Below are 26,893 nucleotides of genomic sequence, written 5' to 3' on the forward strand. Positions count from 1 at the left end.
GGGAAACGCTCGCCACAGATGGGACACATGTAGTGTTTGGCGGGGCCGCGGTGCGTCTGAGCGTGCTCACGAAGCCCGTTCTCAGAGAAGAAGGTTCGGGAGCACACGTTGCACTTGTGGTTTCCTTTGATGAAGTCCGCCTTCTTCTTTCGAGAACCTGTTACACATGATGAACACACACAATCACAAACACGACAACGACACAGAGGACTCCCTATCGATGACAGAGTACGACATTACCGGCGTCGTCTTCTCCCGGCCGGATGTTGTGGTCGCGCAGGCGGTGGTTCTGCAGCAGGGACTCCATGGTGTAGGCGGCGCCGCAGATATCGCAGGCGTACATGGGCTCTGCATTATCCAGCTCCTCCTCTCCGCCGCTCGCCTCGTGGCTGTTGGCTGCATCTCCGCCCTGGCTCGAGCCTCCTCCCACCGCTGCGCTCTTCAGCAGCATGTTCTGCAGGTCGGCTTGCTCGGCAGCCGCGACCGTCGCTCTCTCCACGCTTCCTGCTCCTCCGTTGCCACTTCCTCCTCCTCCTCGCTTGGAGGTCTGCGCCAAACCGTTAGGCGTCCCGTTCTGGCTCCCGCTGCTCCCGGTGCCGCCTCCGTTGCCGGTGATGTTGCTGCCGTCGAAGATGCAGTGCTTTTCTCTCAGGTGTCTCTCCAGCAGCGAGATGGCGTGGAAAGCTTTGCCGCAGAAGCGGCACGTGAACTTCTTGCTGTGCGTGGTGATGTGACACTGGAGCTCCACTTCTGTTCCGAAGCTCTCCCCGCAGAAGATGCACTTCCGGGGTTTGAGTCCTGTCAAAGATCAAGTGGCACGGGAACAGGAAATATCAGACTTTTCACATCACAATCGTGTGTTTGTTAAACGTGGCACAGCCTGACAGTACCTGCACCGAGGCCTCCCGGGAGGCCCGACCTTTGGCCCAGATGGTTATGTTTAACGTGCAGCTGAAGATCCGCCTCCTTCCTGAAGTCCCAGGCACACGCTGTGCAGCGAAACAGCTTCTTCTCGTTGCTGTGCTTCACTGCCAGATGCACCTGCATGTGAGGCCAGAGAAACAAACTCAGCAGATAAACTTTGCATCTTTTGGGATTCGTGTCTGCAAAACGTCACACTCGACAACGAGCCGCGTGTCGTTTACCTGGATAGACACCTTGGAGTCAAAGACCTCCTGACAGAGGGTGCAGTGGTACAAGACAAACGTGTGCATGTCGAGCAGGTGTTTCTGCAGGTCGTCCACCGACGAGAACTGTTTATCGCAGCTCTCGCACACATACTGGGTGGACGTGGTGGTGTAGTGCACCGTCAGGTGTTGCAGCAACGCCTCCTGCGACTCAAAGTCCTCCTTGTTGCACTGGGGGCAGGACTGGCGCCTCAGCAGCATCTCCAGGTGCGACTTGAGGTGGGCCTGGAAACCCTCAAAACTAGCAAAGCGCAGATCGCACTGGTTGCAGGGGTAGTCTCCGTTGCTCCCCACGGATGGAGTGGAGTCCCCTCCGAGCCGGTGGCGTTTCGGGGAGGAGATCTCGACGTCCGACGAGGCGGGGCTCAGGTCTGCGACTTTGGCTTGCCGTTTGTTGTTGGCCAGCGGGATGTTCTTGTGGTTCTCCTTTATGTGCTTGGTGAGCTTGAGGAGTGAGCCGAAGATAGGAGAGTTGGTGCAGTAAGGGCAGGAGTAAACCTGTGCGTGGATAATAACGCTTTACTTTTTTTAGAGATTAGGATGCAATACGCCGAGTCGTCACAAAAGTCATTTCAATCACTGCGAGCTTACAGATAAAATCACGTCAGTATGTTCATGAGTTTATAAACGCTAACAGCTAGGGATGCACCGATACCGATACTGGTTTGGTATCGGGGATACCAGTATCACCCGATACCGATACCAGTATCGGTATCGGGGCGGATACTGTAAAATGTGTGTGTACTCATACTCGTAAAAGTTAACCGATACCATGAACTGATACCAACTTATTTCATTAATCAGAGGGTGGCTTGTCATTTCTGTTGTAGTTTTTTAGATTGGCCACTAGGGGGCCAATTATTATTTTCTTTATGATTTATTTTATAATTTTTTATATTTTATTATTTATTTAATAATAATTATTTTGTTTGTTTGTTTACAATATGGACACTCTGCAACAATTTAAAAGTTTATTTTATTCTCAAACCTAATTTGTATTTATTTTATTCCAAACAGAAGTGTTTATTTATTATTCTGAAAGCTCGAGACAGTGCCAATAGTTCAGTGATATTTTGTTAAATTACAATGTGGAGACTGCAATAATTTAACAGAAGTGCTGATTTTTCACTTGAAATTTTTTTGTGGTCATTTTTATTAAGATTTTATTTTTTATCAGCAGAGAATAAAATAAAACCTGTCTTCCAATTCATTGTATTTGTGTGTGTGTGTGTGTGTGTGTGTGGTAGAAGTATCGGTTTTTGTACTCAGTATCGGCAAGTACTCAGATCCAAGTATCGTATCGGTTTGAAAAAATTGGTATCGTTGCATCCCTACTAACAGCTACTCGAAGAGTCTTTTCAGTGTGAACAGCAGCATGTTTCAGTGTTTCACTGTGAACTGTGGGTTAAAAAGTCCGACTAACAAATGACAGGATCGTGTTTCTTCTTCTTACTGGTTACACTGAACAGATTTACAGTTTTCCTCACCTCCATGAAGGACTGAGATCCCGCCTGAAGTATGGGAGACTCGAGTTTGGCCACTGCTCCACCTGATGCGCTTCCTCCACCTGTTGCGGAGGTGCAGTGTGTCTGCTGAATGTGCTCCGTCAGCGAGGACTCTGTCAGGAAACCCATGGAGCACTGGTTGCAGAAGAAGGCATGGTTCCCTTCTAGGATGGAGAAGCTCGCTTTAATGGTTGCAGCAACAACAGTCACAGGAAATGACGACATGTACTCAACACCATCTCACCGATAAGCAGCTTAAACACACCTAATGTGGTGGATCCTGCCATGATGCCGCCGGGCAGGCAGTGGGAAACCCTGATGTGCTCTTGCAGAGAGTTGATGTCCCCGAACATGTCGGGACAGTAGTTGCAGTGGAACGCCGTGACGTTGGTGAACTGCAGCAGAGGAAAGGCCGCCGCACCCACCGTCCCTCCGCTCGCACGGTGAGCTTTGCGCACGTGCTCGTTGAGGTTGTAGAGCGTGGGCAGAGTTTCCAGGCACAGCTGACACGTGTGGCTCTGTTGTGGCTTATCTGCGTGGATGGTCTTCAAGTGGATCTCCAGCACGGCCAGACTGTGGAAGTCTCTCTTTGAGCAGTAAGGGCAAGAGTAGGTCACTTTACCCCAGGATCCGCCCCCGCCTGCAGACACAAAGGCTACTTTAGTGGTGACTACCTGGTAACTGTGCAGCTACTTTGTAGGTAAGTGGCTAACGCACCTCCGCCTTGATGGCCCAGGTTTATCCCCACGTCCTCGCCGGGATCGCCGCCTCTCCTGCGGCTGCGTTCGCTGCCCTGGCTGTGCTTTAGCGTGGAGTCGGGGGTGGAGCCTCTCTCCAGGCTGGCGCTGGAGTCTGGAGTGGCTGAGCTCATTGAGGCGACGCTGCCGAGCGCCGGGTCGGGGCTGGCAGCGCTGTGGTTGGACGAATCGGGCTGACGATGGCTGTCTAGATGGCAGTACACGTCCTCGACGGAGGGGAACTGCTCCGAGCAGACGGGGCATCTGTGGACACAGAGGTCAGAGGTGAGTAATGGTTATCAGAGCGGCGAGCGGAGACGTTTGAGAGGTAAAGCTCTGCAGTACTTGTGTTTGCGGTTAGCGTGCTGCGTTTCGATATGCGTGAGCAGCGAAGCCTCGTCGAGAAAGATCTCAGGACAGTGGATGCACTGCAGGTCGGCCCGGTCCGACAGCTGGGGGTGTCTGGTCAGGACGTGTTTCTCCAGCTCGTCGGTCTGACTGAACGTCTCCTCGCAGTAATCGCACATGTACAGGTCCTGCTCCAGGTCGCCGTCTCCGGCCGCTCCCTTCTTTCCTCCGTCTCTCTCGCTCCTCAGGGCGAGGTGCTCTCTGTTCTTACGGTGAGCCTGCCGGAGACAGACATTCAGACGCGAGGACGCAGGAACAACATTCACACGCAGTCGTGCAGTGCACCTGTGCCCATTAATCTCAGTACCACAGGTAACACTTACCTGCATGTGGCTCTGCAGCGACGAGGTGGAGGAAAAGCCGCGCTTGCACACGCTGCACTTAAACGGTTTGCTGGAGCTGGAAAAAAGAGAAAAGGAGTAGAAATCAGCACCGATTCTGAGCTTTATTGTGCTGATGAGTGCAGAAGCAGCTACCTGTGCGTCTTCAGGTGGATCTTTAGGTGATCCGAGCGAGAGAAAGCCGCCTCACACTCCTGACAGCTGTACTTCTTATCTCCTAAATCATTGAAAGGCAAAAGCTTCACTGATGATGTTAAAACTATTCCTACAGTTTTCCTTCGTCTCTGCTTCATTGAATAACTTTACAAACATCACAGTTTGCAGTTCTCAGACAATCCTGACGTGATTAAAAACAGGGATAGAAAACGAAACGCGAGGACGCAGCAGCTCGTCTCAGGCGAGATGTTTGCACGTACCTGTGTGCAGTTTGACGTGGCGGTCTCGGCTCCGCTTGTGTTTGAACAGACGGCTGCAGAAGGTGCACTTGAAAGGCAGCTTGTCGCTGTGGATCTGCTCGTGTCGCTTCAGGTAGCTCAGGCGGCTGCGAGACAACGACAACGTTTATGTGTTATTGCAGCAACACTCACGCACGTGTCAAAGTAACCGGATGTATCAGACATCTACGTTTTTACAAAGCGTTGGTTCGAAAAGGACGATGGCGAGGACAGAGCGGGTGATACAGAGGATGATGATGATGATGACAGCTGTTCTTAAAATGGTTCTTGACTCAGTCCCCCGAGAGGCGAGTGAGAAATGTATTCACCTCACTCCCTTTACTGTTTGCCTTAGTGGTCCGTGTGTTACCATGGCGATACTGAGAATACAGTTTGTTGGTGCGCACGTTGATTTTCATAAACATGGCGATGCATCTGAACGCGTTTCCTTCTGCAAACATCTGGATGTGGTACCTGAAGGACTTGTCACAGAACTGGCACGGGTACGGCAGGCCCGCTCCTCCCTCCTCCTCGCCGCCAGTGGCCATGCCGAGGTCACAGCAGCCATCGGGTATCTGCGAAGGCGATGCCACATCCTTACTGGAGGGCGAGGAAGGCACCCAGGACAAACCTGCTGGGTCATCGTCACCGTCTGAGACAGGGAGACACAGAAAGTTTACAAGGAGTAACTGCGTCCCGCTTTTTTAAAATCACAGCTGCAGATCGGCGAGGAAAAACAAACCCCGTCAGAAACTTTCACCTTTCCTGGAAGGCAAAAGGAGGGAGAGAGTGTGTGGAAGGTAAAAACATACAAATACAAAGACGAAAACAGGAGGATGGAGTGAAACTGAAGGTGGAGAGAGAAGCAGAGCCACTCGGGCATCAGCAACATCTAAATAGAAAGCTCCAAGAACTATGAATCCCCGAAGGAGCCCAGAAATAAGGACAGAGTGTATTTTCTCTCCCTTCGTTCTCCCTCGTTCCCTCCTTCTCCTCGCCTCCCTCCTCCCCCGTACCTCCGTCTGTCCCCGAGGACCATAGATCCGCCTCATCATATTTTCATTAGGGCCTTGGCAGATTGAAACGTCGCAAAAGCGATTAGAGGATGTGGAGAGCAGAGCGGAAAGATGGCGATATTCACTCCCTTTATCTGTCATACATAGGAGATTATGCACTGCTCTTTTCCTGTTTTCCTCCCTCTCTCTCCTCTCTCTCCCTCCTGTGTCGTCTGGCACAGAGGCGACAGAAAGGCCACGACTCCTTTAATAGACACTTCAGAATGGATTTGAGGCGACAAAAGAGAGGGCTGAATAATGCTTGATATTGTTCTGTTCCTCTTTGTGCGCTCGGCGAACGAGCACAGCGTGGCTATTTAGCATGCCTGAAAAATGTAAAGGAGCGAGGAGATCAGAGAGGAGAGGAGACGTTGTTGTTTATCTGATGGCTTTATCAACTGGGCCAGCAACCAATCACAGAGAAGACGTTTGTGCCAAGATTCTACGAGCGCAAGATTTCTGCAGCCCGACGCCCCGAGTGCGTTAAGTTTGATCGTTTTAGAAATCTAAAACAGCACACACACACACATGCACGCACGCACACACACACACACACACACGCACCGACATGCACGCACTAACATGTGCACACATGCACACGCACCGACATGCACGCACACACATGTGCACACACACCCACACGCGCGTGCACGCACCCACACACATGCACGCACATGTGCGCACACGCACCAACATGCACCCACACACATGCACGCACATGTGCGCACACGCACGCACATGCACGCACGCACATGTGAACACACACACACACACACGACCATCTACATGTGTGTGGCGGCTCTGCTGTGGATTGCGTCTCACTGAGTGGAAACTGTGATGAATCGTGGGGTAACTGCAGGCGTGGCGATGAGCAAATAGGATTCTGTGAGACTTAGTGTGACAGATTCATGAGTGGGAGATTCTCCAAATGGACCAGAACCAGTATACTGGACTGAGTGGATCCGTCTCATGATGGGGCAAAAACCCAACAACTGCTGCTGTGACAAAAAGTTCTTCATGTGTCCTGAAGTTCAGCCTCCACGGACATAAAGCGCTGACATCAACAGACAACTGCATTTACGGCTCTGCTGTCACGCCACAGGAACGCTTACCGACACAGCTCCTGCTCGCCGTCTCGCTCTCTGTCAAACATGACTCGGGCGGAGACAAAGAGTGAGTGTGTGCTCGCCACTCAGTGGCTGGAAAAACAAACCGAACCTTACAGACGTGAGAAAAGTGGCAAAAAGGAAGTAAATAACCCCGAGCCACCCCTTCAAAAGAAAAGTCTGTGTGGACGCACGTTGGTCATTAAAGGCATGAGTCAGTGGAAACGCTGCTGAGGTGGGACAGTGGCTGAAGAGAGACAGAAGGGGGAGATTGCACCGCGGAGATTTAGTTCGAGCAAGAGGGTGAAATCACTTTTTGAGGGGCGGGGGGGGGGGGGGGGGGTCGAGAAAGAAGGGGAGGAGAGATTAGCGTCATTAAAGAGCCCTAATCCTCTGACTAGCGTGGCTGGCGCTAAAATGGAGGATCACACGGCTTTTTAACGGCGCCTTTGTCAGTCGGCCACGAGGGGACCTGGCAAGACAAGGCCGCGTGGCAAACTGGGAGAAACTGGAGGACGGGGAGGGGGGGCGAAGAAAATTTCAATGAAAAGTTAAATTAGAGAAGGATCCTCGAGAGGAGGCGAGATGAGGAGGACGGAGGGGGAGGGGGGAGCAGAGAAAGTGTTGAAGGAGGAAAAATAAGAGAAACAGGCGGACGCCGACACACGCTGCTCCTGCCCCCGTCTCCTCCTCCTCCTCTCTGTTCTTCTCTGGCGAATGAAAACGAACGAGCGGAGCGACCACGGGGCCCCAACCGCTCCGCTCCGCTTTATCTCTCACTCTGCAGTCGTCTCCTTTCCCATCATTCCCTCTATTCTTCCTCCCTCCCTCTGTCCTCAGCAGTCCCTCTCCTCTTCCGTCTTCATCTCTCCTCCACTCCCTCCCTCCGTCACCTTTCATGTTGTTACTCATTATAGCGCTGACATCTCTCCCTCTGTCCCTCCATCTCTCCCACCGTTCCTCCCCTACTGGTGTTGGCCTTCACCCCCGTGTCTCGGCCTGGACGGGACCGAGGGAGAGAAGGCGGGGGAGGATGTTCCAGATGGACGGACTCTGAACTCCAAAAGAGAGAGAAGAGACGGTGGGATGAAAGAGGAGACGGAAACGAGGAGAGGAGAGGACCTATGGGTGTGCACTAAAGATGGAAAAGAGCAGACAGAAAGTTAACGGACCGCCCGAGTCTACCTGAAATGACAGACGAGCGCACAAACAGACACATGCAAACAACACACCCACACTCCCCGCGTGTCTCTCTAATAGGCTAGACAGCGCGGCGACGTGTGGAGGACGCAGCCTTGGTGAAGCGCTGTAGAAGAGACACACACGCTGATCGATTTCTCTTTATGTTCCTGCCTCGCTCATGCACATTCACCAAGTTTGTCATAACTGTCACACACACAGAGAAACCTGATCAAAGCCGCAAAATCTAAATTTAAAAGAAACTTTGCAGACGTCGAGCTCTTCGTATGCAACGATTAGAGCTGCCGATAATTACTGGAAGCCCCAAAAATAAAAACCAGTCGTACATTTGAAATATGGCGTGTCTGCTGCGGTGCAGCGACTGATTAAACGAGTCAATGAACAACTCGGGTTCGTTTAGTTAGCCCCGCATAACGATGTCGGCTAAATGCCTGAAATGGAAATACAACCCATGTATGTCACGCTTTCGCTCTTTTACACGTCTTTGATGTTCGAATCAAAGACGCTCAGCTGGTAGCAGCAAAAGGCTTTCAGGTCCCAAGGCTGCTGCGGAAGCTGAAACTGCCTAAGATACTGAACTGATATTATAAATGAGTAAAAAAGTCATCTGTTAGGTTAACCAACCAATTAGCTGTCAGAATAAAATATTATTCAAATAAAAAAGCATCAATTCGAATGAAGGACACCAGGAGCTGGTCGAGTCTTCTCTTTAAGTCTAATCTTGCATGAGAGAGAAAGTCCGCTACTATTCAAGCGTCCCAGGTACAGACTGGTTCCCCCCCCCTCTTTCTTACAGCCCAGTTCCTCCCAGTCCAACTCTCCACTCCACCTTTGAGGCTGGCCATCAGCCCAGACCTGCACCTTTACTCCACAAGACCCCCGCTGACCTTATCCCTCCATCCCTCCATCCCTCTTCATCCCTCCTCCACCCGCTCCCCAGGCCCCCTCCGATGGCCCCAGGCTGCCCCAGGCGTGCACGCACACACACACACACTCACCACAGGGGGCAGAAAAACAACTTCCACCCTTGGCTCGCTCTGGGCAGCCCAGCACACACTCATTCTGGCTCTGACCATCTCACATATGCACACAAACACAATTAAAGCCGACTCGAAACCAACGCTGAAGTAAGTTTGATGAGAAACGTGTTGTTCGTGCTGCACCCTTCACGTGAACAACATCCTGCAGCTTAAAATAACAGCATCGTCTCAGCCCCGCGCTGGAAATCATTTCGACGGGCCGCAGCGCACACCTGACGATTACATTGCACTAATAAATTGCACAATTTGTGTGTTTTGCTCCGAAAAAGCAGGCTGGATGGCTTATTGCTTTGTTTGGCTGTCGCAGTCGTAACTTGACAGTAACAGTAGCGCACGAGCCTTAACGTGCAGCAATAATCTGACGCTTTGTCCCACATGCTGCACTCGTCAATCGGCACAGCCAAACAAGACAATAGCAGAAAGATCCCTACCTGGCTCTGTGATTAGCATGCGCGTTGACATGGCAACCAGTCAGCTGTGCTTAGCTTACCGGTTGCCATGCATTGAGATTTGCACAGTAGGACTTTTACTTTGACCAGTCAGACTGTTGGAGTGAAGCTTCCTGTTGTGTCGTCCATCGAATGTGCCGACAGAACAACGCTTTGTCTTATTTTCATAACCAGCGAGTGCTGCAGATAGAGTAATGACCAGCTTCTGACTCTTGAACATGAACATGAACATGCCCCCCCCACACACACACACACTGGTGAAGCGGTTTACACATATGCGGCCCCGGCTGCATCCCTGGCCTACGCTCCGAGGACCCACAGTCCTCTGCTGCCGTCCTCGCAGCTCACACGGGACGCAGTCTGTCGGGAGAAACGCACACAAACAGCTACAGCGAGGACGATGCGGCAGTCTGTCCGGGGCTCGAGCCCGCGAGAACACGATGGACGGACACGCACAGAAACACATGCATTCACACGCTCTAAGCAGGCGGCGGGGACCCTCACCTCCTGCCCTGGGAATGGGTCCGGCTGCTTTGGACGCTTTTGGGCGCCAACTGCTCCATATGGGCAGTGTGTGTTTGTGTGTGTGTGCAAGTGTGTTTGAGGGCAGAAGGTTAGGGGCAGGGGGCTACGGATGGGGGTGGGTGGACAGCGGGCTGGCAGATGACAAGTTTGCCCCGAGTATACAGGATAAAAACCGCTACACAAATATCAAATAGTGCATTACACACACAGAGCAGCTCAACAATCTGAGGTCAGCGCAGGTCATACAAACAAATACTGAGATGCACATGAAGACGTATCGGAGGATTAACAGCTCTGCGTTCAGCTGTGAAGCTGCTGAATGAGCTTTAAACGTATGCGAGCACATTTTAGGGGGTTCAGAGTAACAACGTGTGACATCACTGCACACCTCTGTGATTCCACGCCACGCTCAGCAGCGCCACAAATACAGCGCGCTCGGAAACATCTTCAGTCTTTGATGCAATCAAGAAGCCAATAAAGTGGAAAAAGCAGCGAACATAAAGAGGAACACGCAACGTCTGGTCCGTCCCACAGCATGTGGTAGAGGAGGTCTCACATCTGCTTCCTCTTAACCACACTTCCCTCCTTTTCTATCCTCTCCATCTTCAGACTCCTTTAATCTCACCGTGCCCCGTTTCCCTTTGCATATTTACTTCATCGACTCAGTCGGAAACGCCGAGCGAGGCACCTAAACTGAGTCGTGGCTGCGCTCCCCGTGCGGCGAGCTCCTCGTCCCTCCGTCCATCTCGTCTGCTGTTTGTTCACTCAGAAACGAGAACCAGCTGTCAGGCAGAGTGTTAGATAAACAACAACACCGTGCCAACGCACACATACACAACATATGCACGTGTTTTCACGAAGACACACACACAGAGTGGTGTGATCCCATTGTGTGCACGCCGGCGGCCATATCATCTATTTATAAGAATGAGGTTTGGTGGACTGGCAGACCGCTCACTAACCTAGAAACACATTCACCTGAGTCACACACACACACACACACACACACACACACACAGACACACACACAGACACACACACAGCTATGAATAAGAGCCGAGTTATGTTTCAGAGCATTGTTAGTGTTGCCTTGTGAACAATAACGGATAATTAGTGTTTAGTGAGAACCACACGCAGGATCATTGTGCGTTCATCATTTTAAACAAACTGCATCTGCTATAAATGGGTGTGATTGATGTATCAACACACACACACACACACACACACACAGGTCCTCCCACATTCGCCTACGCGTACGTGGGACCTATAAATAAGAGATGCGGGCAGCTGGAGCTTGCCGTTGCAAACTCAAACAGTTACACACAGACTCAGGTAAACAAACACACTCATCTCTATATGTAACACAAACATACATGCACACAGTGTTTTTAACCAAGCTAGCACCGTAACCGAGGCTTCCACGTGAGGGACCAGAGCAGGAAAAACGAGGGATAAAGAGACAGAGAGGCTCCTGACGTCCCGGGGGGGCAACAGTAGAGGGGGGGTGGTCTTGTGCCCAGGGGAAACCCGAGAGCAAGCTGTGAGAGGCGGGTACTGCCAGCCCAGCGCTCCCCTTCTGGAAAGTGGGATCCTGGACAGCCCCCTACTCGCAACTCTTAAACCCCCCCATGAGAGACGCGCACACACACACTGAAGAGGAGTCCCCGAGGGAGGAGCCGAGCAGAGCAGAACACCTGGACCTGCCATTACTGACACACTCGGGGATTAGTGGCACAGACGGCAGCAGAGATGGAAACAGAGAACACACACTGGGACACGACCGAGTGATGTGCATAAATATGCACAAACACATGCAGCCATGACTAAAGACGAGCAAAACAACAAAGACAACGGAGCAGACGTAACTGCAACGTGTTTTATGTGACTCCGCCCACCCGGACGTCCTGATTCAGAGGGTTTGTGACCAAATGATTACAGCATCTCTGCTTCACACAGCGAGATAAAAAGAAGCTTCTCACCCGAAAGCATTTAACCCTTTAAGACCTACCATAGAACCAAGTCCGCCAGAGCTTATATTATATGTTTACATGCTGTGGAGCCATATTTGGGAGCATTTCAAGTTGATATACATCAATACAACCATTACAGCCTAAATTTTAATAATATGTCTGCATTAAGTGCATAGTAATTACATAAATTGCAAAAAAGTGCAATAAACTACAAAAAAATTGAAAATCGTTTTTGTTTTTTTAACATATATTTCTAGTTAGAGAAATTTAAGAGGCTTATCCCTCAAAACTGTAAATACAAAAAAGTTGCACAAAATAGTTTCCCACCACAGGAAATTTATTTTGAGTGTCTTCATAGTTTTATTTTTGAAATACACCAATTTTTATAAACTGCAGAAAAAACAAAAATAAATATTATAATGCAAATTTGCAAAAAAGCAGCATATGCATCAAAATAAACTATTTCCAGCAGTGCAATATGAGTCCTAAGCATCCCAGAAACCACACAGAAAGTCATAAAGTCAAACATAACTTTTAAAAACACCAGTATAGGCTCATGAGGCCCTGATGGTAAAAAACTACATTTCCGCGAAAATGACGTCACTGCCGGTTTTTTATGCAGTTTTTGCAAAGCTATATGTGGAAGGAAACTGTGACCGAGGACAAGCTGATGGCATAAGATGTAAGTACAACTCCTCCGGTTTCATATGAAAAAAAATTATTGTGCTAGCTCACGTGGTTGCAGAGCTACCGGGATTTAAAAATAGTTACGCAAAACAGAGCGTGCTGCTCCGACCGGTTTTAAAGGGTTAATCTAATTCAGAGTTGGTGTACATGTGAGGCCTGACAGCCGTTGCTAACATGACCCACCTCTCTGATATATGTAGAGTATGTGGGTGCACACACAGCTGGTCGCCTCATCTCTGTGGTTTCACCTGAACAGAGCGCTGGAGAATAATTACTCGTCCATTAAACCTCTCTGTCCCTCGAGAAAGACAAGACGACAAGCCGAGGGTCGAGGACGAGCAGAAGGGAGGAAAAAGGTGACACGGGGGGGTGGGGGGGGGGCAGCAGGAGGCAGACACACAACAGAAAGACTGATCCTTAAAATACTCAAAAGTCATTGATTCATGTGATATTTAAACTAGTTCACTTTTCTCTGACAACGACTACAAACACAAACAACAGTCTTTATATTGGACGTGCAGACGTGGTTTCACAGAGATTAGTCAGAAAGGATGAAACCAGGATAGAGCAGCAGAGCAGTGCTGAAGAAGCTCTCAGAACAAACCGTCCAGAAAAGAGGCTCCTGTGTGAATTAACGACCTCACGCTGGCTGCAACAAAAAGCAGCGCTCAGACACACACGGACGCACAGAAACAAAGGTAGTGTTGGGAGGAAAGTGTGTGTGTGTGTGAGAGTGAGGTGTGTAAGTGTGTGTGAGAGTAAGGTGTGTAAGTGTGTGTGAGAATTGGTGACATGAAACAGATCAAAGGGGGGGAGAGGTCGGCAGGGCAAAGTCGGGCAAAGACAGAAAGACGGAGGCCGGGGGGTCCCGTAATTACAACCTACATCCGCCAAGCTGAGCCGTGTGTGTGTGTGTGTGTGTGTGTGTGTGTGTGTGTGTGTGTGTGTGTGTGTGTGTGTGTGTGTGTGTGTGTGTGTGTGGAATGAAGGAGGGTTTCGAGGGTAAATTGCTCTCTTCCACACACCTCTCTACTTTCTGCTCTCTGCTGTGTCCGCCCAACAGGAAAAGGAAAGGCGCACACACAGACACACAAAGCTGCACAAACCCTGAGATATGCAAACACTTTGAAGAACAGATACAAACATCGCTTCACAAAAAGCTTCAGGTCACAACTAAACTATCACAAAGGTGAAGGTCGTGAGAGGAGGAGTCGTGGTAGAAAACACAAGTGCACGTGCACGTGGCTGCTGATTGGAGAAAATGTGCACACACACGTGCACACACACACACACACACACACAGTGGGTGGGAGTGTCTGTGGTGAAGGGGTGCAGATCAATGGAGACCACTGACTGGTTGGTCTCTGCAGCAGAAAAGCAGATCGCTCTGGGACCCAAACTATTGTACAGCACCACACTGGCTTCAAACACACACATGTGCACATGTGTGTGTGCGCACATGTGTGCACATGTGCGCACACACACACACACACGTGCACACACACACAGCTATAGACATGCAGCTGAACATTTGCACATGGACACACAGGCACAACAAAGTCAAACATGAGCACACACTCTTTTTCTATCTCTCTCACACACACACACACGCACACACACACATGTGCACACACGCACACACACACACGCACACACACACACACACACACACACACACACACACACACACACACACACACACTAATAGAGTGGTGAGAGCAGAGAAACTGGCCCTTTGACTGACTGACTTCATTGTGCTCTCATGCCTTTCGAGGGGGCCCCTTGTCTGCCCACCTCTATCCCAGCCCCTGTATTCCTCCCGCTGCTCCGTGATTGGTCCAGCTCCTCACAACCAGCCGTCCTTTTCCTCGCTGTCACTCTGCATTCCTTCATTTCTGTCACGTTTTATTCGATGCAAACATTTAAACACAGCTGATAAAATTTCACCTGCTTTCAGTTGGTTAGTAAACTTTCCCATCATGCATCAGCCAGCGCCTGAAACACCTGTACTGATGCTGTATGCTTCCACCTGTAACAGATTGATCTCCCTGAGCAAACCCTGATATCGACGTGCTCGCCCCCCCTCACTCCTTTCTCTCTCTCGTTTGCACCCCCTCCCTCTGCAGAGCAGCAAGCTAAAAGCACAAGCATGCCCCAAAAATTAATTTAAACGAACGAATTAAATTAAAAGCAAAGCCTCGGGAGTTTTATTATGTACTAATGTTTGAACCGTTAACTTGGATTGTATTACTAAAATATGCATAATTAAGGGCTGGTGGGGCTTTTATTACGTCAAAGAAGAAGAGAGAAAAACACATTTCACTAATGGAACAGATTTAATGGGAAAACTGAGAATGTGAGATGCAAAGGTGAGTAACAGAGCAGCACTGGGAGCAGTACTCGGAGCAGTACTCGGAGCAGTACTGGTACATGTGGCACACAGTTAAAACCACAGTGTGTAAATCAGCTCTGATCAGCTGTTTTCAGCAGGATTTAGCACATAGGAAAATCAAAGAAAGGACGTGTGATTATTACAGCCATATAATGAGTCACATGATTACAGTTACTGGAAACAAAAGAACGGTGTAGTGCTGGGCGATATGGGAAAATATTTATCACGATATGAATTATTTTATATCACGATAACGATATATATCACAATATACCACCTGACCTGCGGCCATCTGTAAACAGCGAGCGCAGCGTCTTTGGTTACGCTCATGCAGGGCTGCGTTTCTCTGCTCGTCCACAGGTCAGCAGCTTAATGCACGACACTGCAAACATCCTCTCTGCTTTGGCGTCATATAAGCGAGGCAACTCGACTTTACTGACGACCGGGCATAACGTACCTCGGATCGAGGACTTTGATGAGGTCACGAAAGCTTCTCAACTACATAAACAGGGCCACGCCTTTACAAATGCGAGACGGCTCCTGTGATTTGTTTATGGCGCTGGGACGTTTTCTCATAAGGGCCTCGTGTGAAAGGCTGCTGTATCTTCAGCTAGTGTAGTTTTTCTTTCTCAACTTGCTCCCGTCGTTAACTTGGTTTAGCTCAAATTTCCTGGATTCTTGAGTTTTCTTTTTCTACCTTCTGTAGGTAATAGAAGAGATTTGTTGTGTTGCCATGTATAGTGAGAAGACAACACTAATACATTTGCCACAGGCTATTTAACCCTTTAAGACCGACCATAGAACCAAGTCCGCCAGATTACATGTTTACATGCTGTGGAGCCATTTGTGTGAGCATTTCAAGTTGCTATACATCAATACAACCATTATGGCCCAGATTTTAATAATATGTTTGCATTTAGTTCATAGTAACTACATAAATTGCAAAAAAGTGCAATAAACTACAAAAAATTGAAAATTGTTTTTGTTTTTTTTTTACATATATTTCAAAACTGTAAATACAAAAAAGTTGCACAAAATAGTTTCCCACCACGAGAAATTTATTTTGAGTGTCTTCATAGTTTTGTTTTTGAGATTAATTTTTAATTTTTATATACTGCAGGAAAAATGACAAATAATATTATAATGCAAATTTGCAAAAAAAAAAACAAAACAACCCAGCATATGCATCAAAATAAACTATTTCCAGCAGTGCAATATGTGGAAGGAAACTGTGACCGAGGACAAGATGATGGCATAAGATGTAAGTACAACTCCTCCGGTTTCATATGCAAAAAAAATTATTGCGCTAGCTCACGTGGTTGCAGAGCTACAGGGATTTAAAAATAGTTACACAAAACGGAGCGTGCTGCTCCGACCGGCTTTAAAGGGTTAATAATATATTTTATGTAACAATTTATAAAATTAGGTTAGAAACGATAGAAACGATAGAAGACAAATGGCACGATAGACACTTTTCTATCATTCACACGCTATATTTCGTCATGTCGCCCAGCACTAACAGGCTGGATTCTGAACCTGCTGAGAACTGTACACTCTTTCAAAAGGCCAGACAGCTGTTGTGAATATATTTAGCATCGCTTCTTACTGCAGCTTGTGCTGCACGTCGTGGCTCTGATGTTGTACAGTATCACACCTGTGCATTTCCTGCTAGGTACTTTTATAAAACCTGACCCTAAATTGTGGCATCCGATGATTATATGCAGCTAAATCTCCACATATTCATGTCATAATATCTCAGTTGACATGACAACTAGAGACTGGAATTCAGCATAAAAACCTGCATTACATGTGAAGTGTTGTATACAAAGCTTACATAGCATCACCACACAGAACCACTAGTGTCATTTAAAGTGAACAAAAACGGGACATGCCTGTTTGTAATCCTGCTAACTGGAGGTTTGTGGTTCGATGCCAGTCTGCAGACCAGCTGCCCTCTGATGAAGCGTGAATGAGACGTGTTGTATAAAGCAAAGGCACTCTACACCAACCAGTCCCTTTTCCCAAAAATCAGGAGGTGCGGATGATCTGTTCGTGCAATACTTTTTGTTAATAGTCAGCACTGCAATAGACTCCATACTTAAAATGTGCAATTCACTTGTATTTTTATTTTTATTCCTATTTATCCCCTTTGTATATTTTATCTATATATGTGTATATATATATATATATATATATATATATAATATTCTGTAACTCTGTAACTTCTGTCGGTGCTTTTTTGGAAACCAAATTTCCCAGAGGAACCCACCCGAGGGATTAATAAAGTTTTATCTTATCTTATCTTAAAATGCACAACAAGAATTATCTCTATGTTTATATCAGTGTAACAAAAACACCCCAAAAACAGGTCAAACCGTCAGTTAATTGGATTAATTTCCTCTCAGTTTGCACCTCTCTCTCTTTTAAATAAGTCCCACCTGCAGATGAATAAGTGACGGTGTTACTGCAGTACACTCCTGCATCGTGTCCCACACCTACGAGTCAATGTGACGCTTAAAAGCACCTTTAAACATCCAAATCTGTCTGATTCCTATTCTGTCAGGCAGCAGTGTTAATCCACACACACACACACACACACACACACACACACACACACACACACACACTCCCACAGCACTATCTAGCTTTCCTTAACTTTTCCCTCACTCTGCTTCTCTTCTATGAGCCTGGGTGTGTTGCTGTGTGTGTCTGTGCGTGTTGTGCTGCAGAATTATTAGTCTTCTCGTCATGTCTCTGATGTGAAGCCCCCCTTATCAGCCAGCAAGCAGTAAGCCCCCCCGGCCCCCCTCTGCAGCTGTCACTACACCCCACCACCACCACCGCACACACTATTCTCCGAGGACAAACTCCCCAATACACACACCAAATACCCACATACACTCAAAACACGGGCGCATACAAATCTCTGTACACAAGCCTTAGCAGTTTTTGACTCACACTCGCACACACACACAATTTTATCTGCTCGTTCGCAGGCCGCACGGCTTGGCAGCCTACAAGGGGGAGAAATATCCACCACCCGTTCCCCCGTATCCCCCTTCAAAATCAGCCCCAGCCTCAACACAATCCCAGGAAACGGGAGTGGGGAACACAGGATGGAAGCGGGCCCACGTAACGGTGCATCTTACTCACGCCGGGCGCTCCCTCCGGCCAGCAGCACAGGAAGGCCTCGGTCAGCCGCTGAGCCGCTGGAGTGCAGAGCAATGCTCCAATCGAGCTGCTCTCATTAGAGTCGAAAAAAGGCGAGCGCCCGCCCGAGAAAAAGAAAGATCGACAGAGGCAATAACCACGGCAACTGGCTAATCCAGCGTAAGAGTTTCCTCTCTCCTTCCCCCTCTTTCTGCCTCCATCTTTCCTTGTTGTTGTTTGTGTTGTTTTGTTGTTTAGTCGAGTGCCCCCTTCTTCTGCGCTTCCCGGCAGGCCTGTCTCCTGACTTATTTAGCAGTGTGTTTTCTACCATATTTGAGAAATGAAGAGCAGATTGGTTAATATTTTAAGACATCCCACTTGCAGGGTTGAGGTAGAGACAAAGATGGAAGCAGAGCTGGAGACGAGGGGAGAGGAAAGAGGGAATACGAAGGAGGAATTCTCTTGTTCCTTAACCCCAATTCTAGAATCCATGCTGGGAGCAGAAGCACGCATGAACACACAAACACACACGCAAGGAAAGCCTGCGCACAACACGCTGCCTTACAACTGTTAAAGCACATCACTGTGGAGAAAGTATTAGAGGAATCAAACGTGTGTCGCATCGAACCATCACTGAGTTCATTAAAGCTAAAAGGGTTAAACAATTAGACATTTAACCCTTTAAGACCTACCATAGAACCAAGTCCGCCAGAGCTTATATTATATGTTTACATGCTGTGGAGCCATTTTTGGGAGCATTTCAAGTTGCTATACATCAATACAACCATTACAGCCCAGATTTTAATAATATGTCTGCATTAAGTGCATAGTAATTACATAAATTGCAAAAAAGTGCAATAAACTACAAAAAATTGAAAATCGTTTTTGTTTTTTAACATATATTTCTAGTTAGAGAAATTTAAGAGGCTTATCCCTCAAAACTGTAAATACAAAAAAGTTGCACAAAATAGTTTCCCACCACAGGAAATTTATTTTGAGTGTCTTCATAGTTTTATTTTTGAAATACACCAATTTTTATACACTGCAGGAAAAATGAAAATAAATATTATAATGCAAATTTGCAAAAAAGCAGCATATGCATCAAAATAAACTATTTCCAGCAGTGCAATATGAGTCCTAAGCATCCCAGAAACCACACAGAAAGTCATAAAGTCAAACATAACTTTTAAAAACACCAGTATAGGCTCATGAGGCCCTGATGGTAAAAAACTACATTTCTGTGAAAATGACGTCACTTCCGGTTTCGGGCAGGTCATGGCGGACATGCGATAGTTCGCGCTGACGTCTATTCCAACGTAGGAAGTGTTACAAACAGCTGATCGGATCGGCAAAGCGTGTTTCTGGAATATTATGTTTTTGTTGCTGCAAGTGCTTTTTATGCAGTTTTTGCAAAGCTATATGTGGAAGGAAACTGTGACCGAGGACAAGCTGATGGCATAAGATGTAAGTACAACTCCTCCGGTTTCATATGCAAGAAAATTATTGCGCTAGCTCACGTGGTTGCAGAGCTACCGGGATTTAAAAATAGTTACACAAAACGGAGCGTGCTGCTCTGACCGGTTTTAAAGGGTTAATAACCAGCTGCATCTGGTAACTGGTTTATTTGAGATGCCAAATAACCACGAATGAACCTGCAATAACGAATAATAATGCAATAACGAGGCAACTTCACTGAGAATTAACGAAACGCTTCGAATAACTTCGAGATATCAACTCGTTCCTTTACAAACACGGTCCTTTCACTGCAGCTCATTTCCTTCCTGACACACAGCAACAAATCGCTTACCTGCACAAGCCACACATGTACAAGAAATATGCATGCCCTCATGATCGCCATGAGTACACACACACAAACACACACTTGACAATGGCTCTCCCTGTGACTTCTCAAAGTGAAGTGAATTCCAATCAGGCACTAAGCAGGACAGCTATTTCTAGGGACAAAGGACAGGGAGAGGAGTGAGGAGGGGTGGAAGGAAAGATGGAGAGGAGGGAGGGAAACAAAGGGTTCTGGTAGCACCCAGGGGAGAAGGCCCCGAGCAGCTGACGTCAGCGTCTGTGTGCTCAGTGTCGGGGGGGGGAACGGAGAGCGAGGTTGGCAGAGTTGGTCCTCCCCCCAGGGAGGCCTTGAGGCGTGGAGAGAGTAGAGCACGGCTCCCAGCCCCCACATAACCGGGGCCCAGACGGAAAGCCTGGAAAACAGCAGCTCGCTCGGTGGACACAACAAACAGACTGACGCTCTGTCAGTGAAATCTTCAGCTCCATGTAAGACGCGTCCACGCTCGCTGCTTTCTCTGCTGCACCCCCATCCTACAGCCCCAGCCCTCTCCCCGGAGTTTTGCTTTTCTCTGACATTTGGCTGGACAAAGGCGAGTCACACCTGAGCACTGGGTTAAAACTATTATGGGCCCTCTCCCTGTGGTACACTGCCCTTTGCCACCACTGTCTGCGACTGAAGCTCTGCATGTGTGTGTGTGTGCCTGCACACCTGGGTGCACCTTTGTATTACACTTACTACGTGTTCAGATTTCCTGCATAGTGTTAGATCAAGGTAAGAAACACGAGGCTGAAGTAATTATAACAACAGAAAAAGAGATAAATGTAAATATTAATTTTTGTAATATACTGAGTAAGCTGTCACGGTGCAGGCTGAGTAACCTTTGTAAAAGCTTAGAGTCGGTATTCCAGGTAAGAAGGAGAAGTGCAGGTAGAGACCGAAGGTCCACTCCATCTAAGTGACGTGGGACCAGGTCAGGTTATTAAACGTCTGGAAAAAGAATCAGAGATTTGGTGTTTTTCAAACAGGTACAAATAACCCAAGTTCAACAGCAAACCTGCGATCACTACGAATCTCCAGTTAAAGAAAAGTATTAGAGAGTGGTGTTAATGGAAACCATTATTCAGCTCATTAGCCACAGTAAGTTACAACACTAACTGTAAGTATCACAACACTGTCCCTCAGCTGACACCTGTCCTTAACAAAGCACATGTGACTCAGACTGTTGTTGTTTGCCTCTGTCATTCAGCCTGTTGTTTTCACAGAGTTGTGCGTCCACATTGAAAAGGCCAAAACGCTGACGTTGCAGTCCTGCGCATGCGTGAAACGCAAGAAGATTCGACCTGCCTCATTTCTGTCTGCCGCTTATTTACTTTCCAGCTCTTTGAAACGTGGCGGCAAAATGTCAAGGAAAAGCACCGAGTTTGTTAAATGGACTCACAATGAGGTGGAGTTGTTGCTGCGAGTAACACAAAAGTACAAAGTTGCAAAAGCGAGTGAGAGTTAAAGAATGTGAAGGAAAGCTCTCTGGAGCATCGACAGGCTGATATTAAACTGTAAACAAAACAGCTGCTGTATAACGCCATCTGCTATCTTAGTTTAACTGGTCACATGACTGCATCACATGACTAACATGCGTCCTCGTTTTCGCTGTCCACACTGCGACGTGAAAGCACCGTCTTCAAATGTATTCGTTTTCGAGAGCGTTTTCAAAACGCTGCGTTTTCCTTCGGGGAGAACGCTGTCTCAGTGTGGACGCTGTCTCAGTGTGGACGTCGTCTCAGTGTGGACGTCGCCTCAGTGTGGACGTCGTCTCAGTGTGGACGTAGCCTCTGTGTGGACGTCGTCTCAGTGTGGACGTCGCCTCTGTGTGGACGTCGCCTCAGTGTGGACGTCGTCTCAGTGTGGACGTCGCCTCTGTGTGGACGTCGCCTCAGTGTGGACGTCGTCTCAGTGTGGACGTCGCCTCTGTGTGGACGTCGTCTCAGTGTGGACGTCGTCTCAGTGTGGACGTCGCCTCTGTGTGGACGTCGCCTCTGTGTGGACGTCGTCTCAGTGTGGACGTCGCCTCTGTGTGGACGTCGCCTCAGTGTGGACGTCGCCTCAGTGTGGACGTCGTCTCAGTGTGGACGTCGCCTCTGTGTGGACGTCGCCTCTGTGTGGACGTCGTCTCAGTGTGGACGTCGTCTCAGTGTGGACGTCGTCTCAGTGTGGACGCCGTTTCAGTGTGGACGCCGTTTCAGTGTGGACGTCCGCTCAGTGTGGACGTGGACACCGTCTCAGTGTGGACGCCGTCTCAGTGTGGACGCAGTCTCAGTGTGGACGCAGTCTCAGTGTGGACGTAGTCTCAGTGTGGACGCCGTCTCAGTGTGGACGTCGTCTCAGTGTGGACGTCGTCTCTGTGTGGACGCCGTCTCAGTGTGGACGTGGACGCCATCTCAGTGTGGACGTCGTCTCAGTGTGGACGTCGTCTCAGTGTGGACGTCGCCTCAGTGTGGACGTCGCCTCAGTGTGGACGTAGCCTCTGTGTGGACGTAGCCTCTGTGTGGACGTCGTCTCAGTGTGGACGCCGTTTCAGTGTGGACGTCCGCTCAGTGTGGACGTGGACACCGTCTCAGTGTGGACGCCGTCTCAGTGTGGACGTGGACGCCGTCTCAGTGTGGACGTCGTCTCAGCGTGGACGTCGTCTCAGTGTGGACGTCGTCTCAGTGTGGACGTCGCCTCAGCGTGGACGCCGTCTCAGCGTGGACGTCGTCTCAGCGTGGACGCCGTCACAGTGAGGACGCCGTCTCAGTGTGGACGCCGTCTCAGTGTGGACGTGGACGCCGTCTCAGTGTGGACGTGGACGCCGTCTCAGTGTGGACGCCGTCTCAGCGTGGACGTCGTCTCAGCGTGGACGTCGCCTCAGCGTGGACGCCGTCACAGTGAGGACGCCGTCTCAGTGTGGACGCCGTCTCAGTGTGGACGTGGACGCCGTCTCAGCGTGGACGTCGTCTCAGCGTGGACGTCGTCACAGCGTGGACGTCGTCACAGCGTGGACGTTGTCTCAGTGTGGACGTCGTCACAGTGTGGACGTCGTCACAGCGTGGACGTCGTCACAGTGAGGACATTGTCTCAGTGTGGACGCCGTCTCAGTGTGGACGCCGTCTCAGCATGGACGTCGTCTCAGTGTGGACGTCGTCACAGCGTGGACGTCGTCACAGCGTGGACGTCGTCTCAGTGTGGACGTCGTCACAGTGTGGACGTCGTCACAGCGTGGACGTCGTCACAGTGAGGACGTTGTCTCAGTGTGGACGTCGTCTCAGTGTGGACGTCGTCTCAGTGTGGACGCCGTCACAGTCAGGTTCCAGTTTAAATGCAAATGTGTGAAAATTTAGCCACAAATGTAACTGATCCACAGACGGGGGGGTCAGTACGGACGACACACAGGTGCCCCGGGATGCTGGTCTAATCAAAAGGGGAATATGTGTATATTTATGGAAACTGGAACCACTTCCAATAAAGACACCACGTCGTTCTGACAGGGGGCGGGGTTTAAGGTTACACGAGGGTTTTTTCAGCTGCACATTCAAAAATTAAACAATCTGTAAAGCCACCAATAAAACACTGGCCTCATTTAGAAAGATTAAAAGCCTCGATTAGCACTGAAGTGCACACATAGGTGAGAAACCCGAATGAGGACAATGCAGTGAACTCCTGCCTTCTAAGTACCAAGTGGAGAAAAACAGCTTCAGTGAAGTGCATAACAAATGTAAAGCATCAAACAGGGTGTGGGAGACAGAGGTGGGGAAAAAGTGAAAGAAAGAGTGGAAAAACAGAGGGAGGGAGGGAGGCAGGGGCTGCTGTGGGGCCAGTCACCACAGGGTGGGTGTGTGTGTGTGAGTCTGTGCGTGTGTGTGTTGGGAGGGCACAGTGGGGAGGTTGGGGGCATGGAGGAAGGGATCAGAGCATTGGGGCCAGCTCCACGGGGAACAGAGATGATGGGGAGAGAATGGAGGAGGCTTGTGGGGGGAAGGGAGACAGGGTGAAAGGAAGGGATGTGGTCAGTTTAGAGTTTGAGAACTCAGCAGGGAGGGACGGCAGGGAGGGAGGGAGGGAGGAAAGCAGCGAGACACTGCGGTCTGTGTGCTCTAAGAAAGACTGAGGAGAGGAGAGAGGAGAGGAGAGAGGAGAGGAGACACAGGACAAAGTGGTCAAATAAAGGGAAAAAAGTGGGGAGAGTGACGGGAGCTGTGGGCTCTTGGGAAGAGAGGAAGCCGAGGAAAAAGGTTCCAGGTGTCAGCAGGAGGGGGGGTCCTGGATCCAGTGGAATGGCCTGTTCCTCATTATCCCCCCCCCCCCCCCCCCACACGGCCCCGTGACAACTCTATCCTAACATCCATGGAAACACGGAGATACCAACACACAGTAAACATGCGTGGATCACGTCAGGTACCTGCTTTCCAACCAAAACATGATTATACACAAACAAACACACAACGCGCTCTGAACCCTCAGCTGTGCTCCAGAGGAAAATAAATCAATCACACACTCGTGTTTTTGTCTCACCTCCACACTGAGAACGTGGAAACAAGTTTGGCCAACGAAACATTGATTTCATGCAATTCTGTGCAGCAGCGCCATCACAAAGGGGAAGCAGCTCCAAAATGCACCAGCTTTATTTCTGGGTGAGAACTTTTGCATTGTTTTGTGTTCTGTCTAATTTTGGGTTACACGTTCACCGATCGCTCAGGGGTCACGTCAGGAAAATCTGCCAAATCAAACATGCGTTTGTTTCCTGCTGTGTGAACGAGGGAGCAGCCTCATATATATTTACTGCCTGTTTCACATCCACAGCAGCGTGTGGACATGTCATTAGTCACCAACCTAAGCCAGCTCAAGTAGTGCTGCTAATGTTTCAGCTGAGCCTGCTGTCTCCACTGGGGGGTCCAGTTACACAGTCTAACATACTGCTGCAACAGTTACCTCCAAAAGTCCCACCAACCGTAACATCTACCTGTGGGCCTTTCCTGTGGGAGTGACAGCCAATCACTGCCTTGCTTTCTTGTCTTGTAACAAAGATCTGAGTCACACTCAGGACAGCAGCATCTCTGAGTTAAGAGCATCTGACGTACGACTTCGCTCCGCGGCACATCTTTGTGCGACAGCCCAACACTCCTGTTTAAAGGGGTTAGTGCCGGGTTAGCAGACGCTCGGGAATGAAAAAGACACGAGGAAAGCTAAACTGCCTCGACTGCAGAGAGCCAACAGACGTTATTTATTCAGAGATATGTAAATGTATATTTCTATAATGTTGCTGTGTAAATATTTGATCAATAAACGCACGGAGACACTCGGAGAGAAGCTGCAAAGCCTTTGGCTGAAGAATTCTAATGAACGTTCGGAGACAGAAGCGCTCGTCTCCATTTCCATGCACAATCAGACGCGCTGGACTATGGATTTAAGCATTTCCATTTTACACACACTCACAAATATTTACTCTCTGCAAGATCTACAGACAGTCGCACAAGGACAGACAGAGAGGAGAGATGAGAGAGACAGAAGAGGGGAAGAAGAAGGAAGTTACATTTTTAATCGAGTGTTTCTTTTCCTCGGAGCAAAGTAGGGCTGAATACAAGGGGGCGAGCTGGTGCCAACACACACACAACACACTTTCTCGTGTCCTTTGGCAAATTCTTCTTTTTCACTCTTGCATTAAGTAAGAAAAAAGGGAAGAGAGTCAAAGTAGGAGGAGAGGGAGGGGGAGGAGGAAGAGGGGGGAAAAGGGGGGAAACGAGGGAAGAAAAGAGAGAAAACGTCCCCGCAGAGTCTTTCTCCCTTCCTGGAGCGAGCGAGGGCCCCTGCAGCGCCGCCTGTGTAATTTCCAGTGGCAGTGAATACAGGTATTAATAAAAGCCCCATGGGGAAGAGCACACAATATAACCCTACATTTTCAGGCATTATGAAAGGAAGCCCCCAGGGGTCCTCGGGCTCAAATTTCTGAGATGCAGGCATTGTAAAAAGACGCCCCCGGGGGAGGACCCCGCAATAGAAATCTGCTGAATTCAAAGCATTTCCAGAGCCCTGGTGGGAGCCATTACTCCCACTGGAGGGGGAGAGATTTTTTCTTCTTCTCCTCTCTCCTTCCAAGCGCTCGCTCTCTTTTTTACCAAACATGTGTTGCTGACATGTTGACAGATTGCTCAGTGAGGTGTTTAGGTGCATGCACAAGGCATGTCTGCTGAGACACGAGCTCCATCCCTCCCTCCCTCCTTCCCTTGCCAGTTCCCAAGTTCCCTCCCTCCCTCCCTCCAAATGCAAACCTCTCAGCGCGCCCAAAACTGCTCCCATCCATATTTCATAAAGGAGAAAGTAGGCTGAAAGAGAGAGAGACAGAGGCAGAGAGAGGACGCGAAGAGTTTAGGCAAGAGGGAGAGAGCGAGGGAGAGAGGTGAGGGGAAAAGAGGAAAAAGGGAAGATAAAGAGAGACAAAGTGGGATCAAGGGAGGGGAGCGGGAGGAGGAGAGGACAGATAAAGAGAAATAGAGCGATGTGGAGAGTGGGAGAACTCTGCGGTGAAAAATGAACCCTGTGATGAAAAATGACTTCACAACAACCCTTCTCCGTCTCACCCCCTCCCTGCTATCCCTCCCTCTCCCTCTCTGCATGTTGCAGCCCCTCACACCTCCCCCCTTTCTGCTTCTGCCGCTCTCCCCCCTCCATCCCCCTCTCCTCTGGTGCCGGGCTCCTGCTCTCTCCCTGGAAAACCTGAGCGGCAGCCAGCTGTGTCTGTGTGTGCGCTGTGCACTTGTATGTATGCCAAGGGCTTAGCACAGGAATCTTCGGGCCACCCCCGGGTACAGACACACAGAGGGAAGGAAAGGAGGGAGGGGAGACGGGGGCAGTGGGGCAGAAAGAGAAGGGGGGCAC

At 49.2% G+C, this 26,893-nt stretch overlaps 1 protein-coding gene across 3 annotated transcripts in view; it reads right to left on the reverse strand.

Annotated features, from left to right (window-relative positions):
- znf423 (zinc finger protein 423) overlaps positions 1-26,893 on the reverse strand; it is a 134,055-nt gene that overhangs the window by 63,695 nt on the left and 43,467 nt on the right. For 2 of the 3 annotated variants that reach the window (XM_087842753.1, XM_087842752.1), the window contains exons 4-15: positions 5,087-5,264; positions 4,595-4,719; positions 4,314-4,395; positions 4,161-4,236; positions 3,775-4,055; positions 3,410-3,693; positions 2,958-3,332; positions 2,675-2,856; positions 1,146-1,685; positions 891-1,041; positions 241-798; positions 1-157 (exon numbers count right to left, since the gene is read on the reverse strand). The exon at positions 1-157 is cut by the window's left edge and continues 28 nt beyond it. In XM_087842753.1, coding sequence (XP_087698879.1) covers positions 1-157; positions 241-798; positions 891-1,041; positions 1,146-1,685; positions 2,675-2,856; positions 2,958-3,332; positions 3,410-3,693; positions 3,775-4,055; positions 4,161-4,236; positions 4,314-4,395; positions 4,595-4,719; positions 5,087-5,264 — 2,989 coding nt within the window. The remainder of the gene's footprint in view (positions 158-240; positions 799-890; positions 1,042-1,145; positions 1,686-2,674; positions 2,857-2,957; positions 3,333-3,409; positions 3,694-3,774; positions 4,056-4,160; positions 4,237-4,313; positions 4,396-4,594; positions 4,720-5,086; positions 5,265-26,893) is intronic. The other variant, XM_087842754.1, reaches the window with a different exon arrangement.

This window comes from Neolamprologus brichardi, chromosome 7 (assembly GCF_056152115.1).
Source record: "Neolamprologus brichardi isolate AB-2024 chromosome 7, ASM5615211v1, whole genome shotgun sequence".
NCBI classification, from domain to species: Eukaryota; Metazoa; Chordata; class Actinopteri; order Cichliformes; family Cichlidae; genus Neolamprologus; species Neolamprologus brichardi.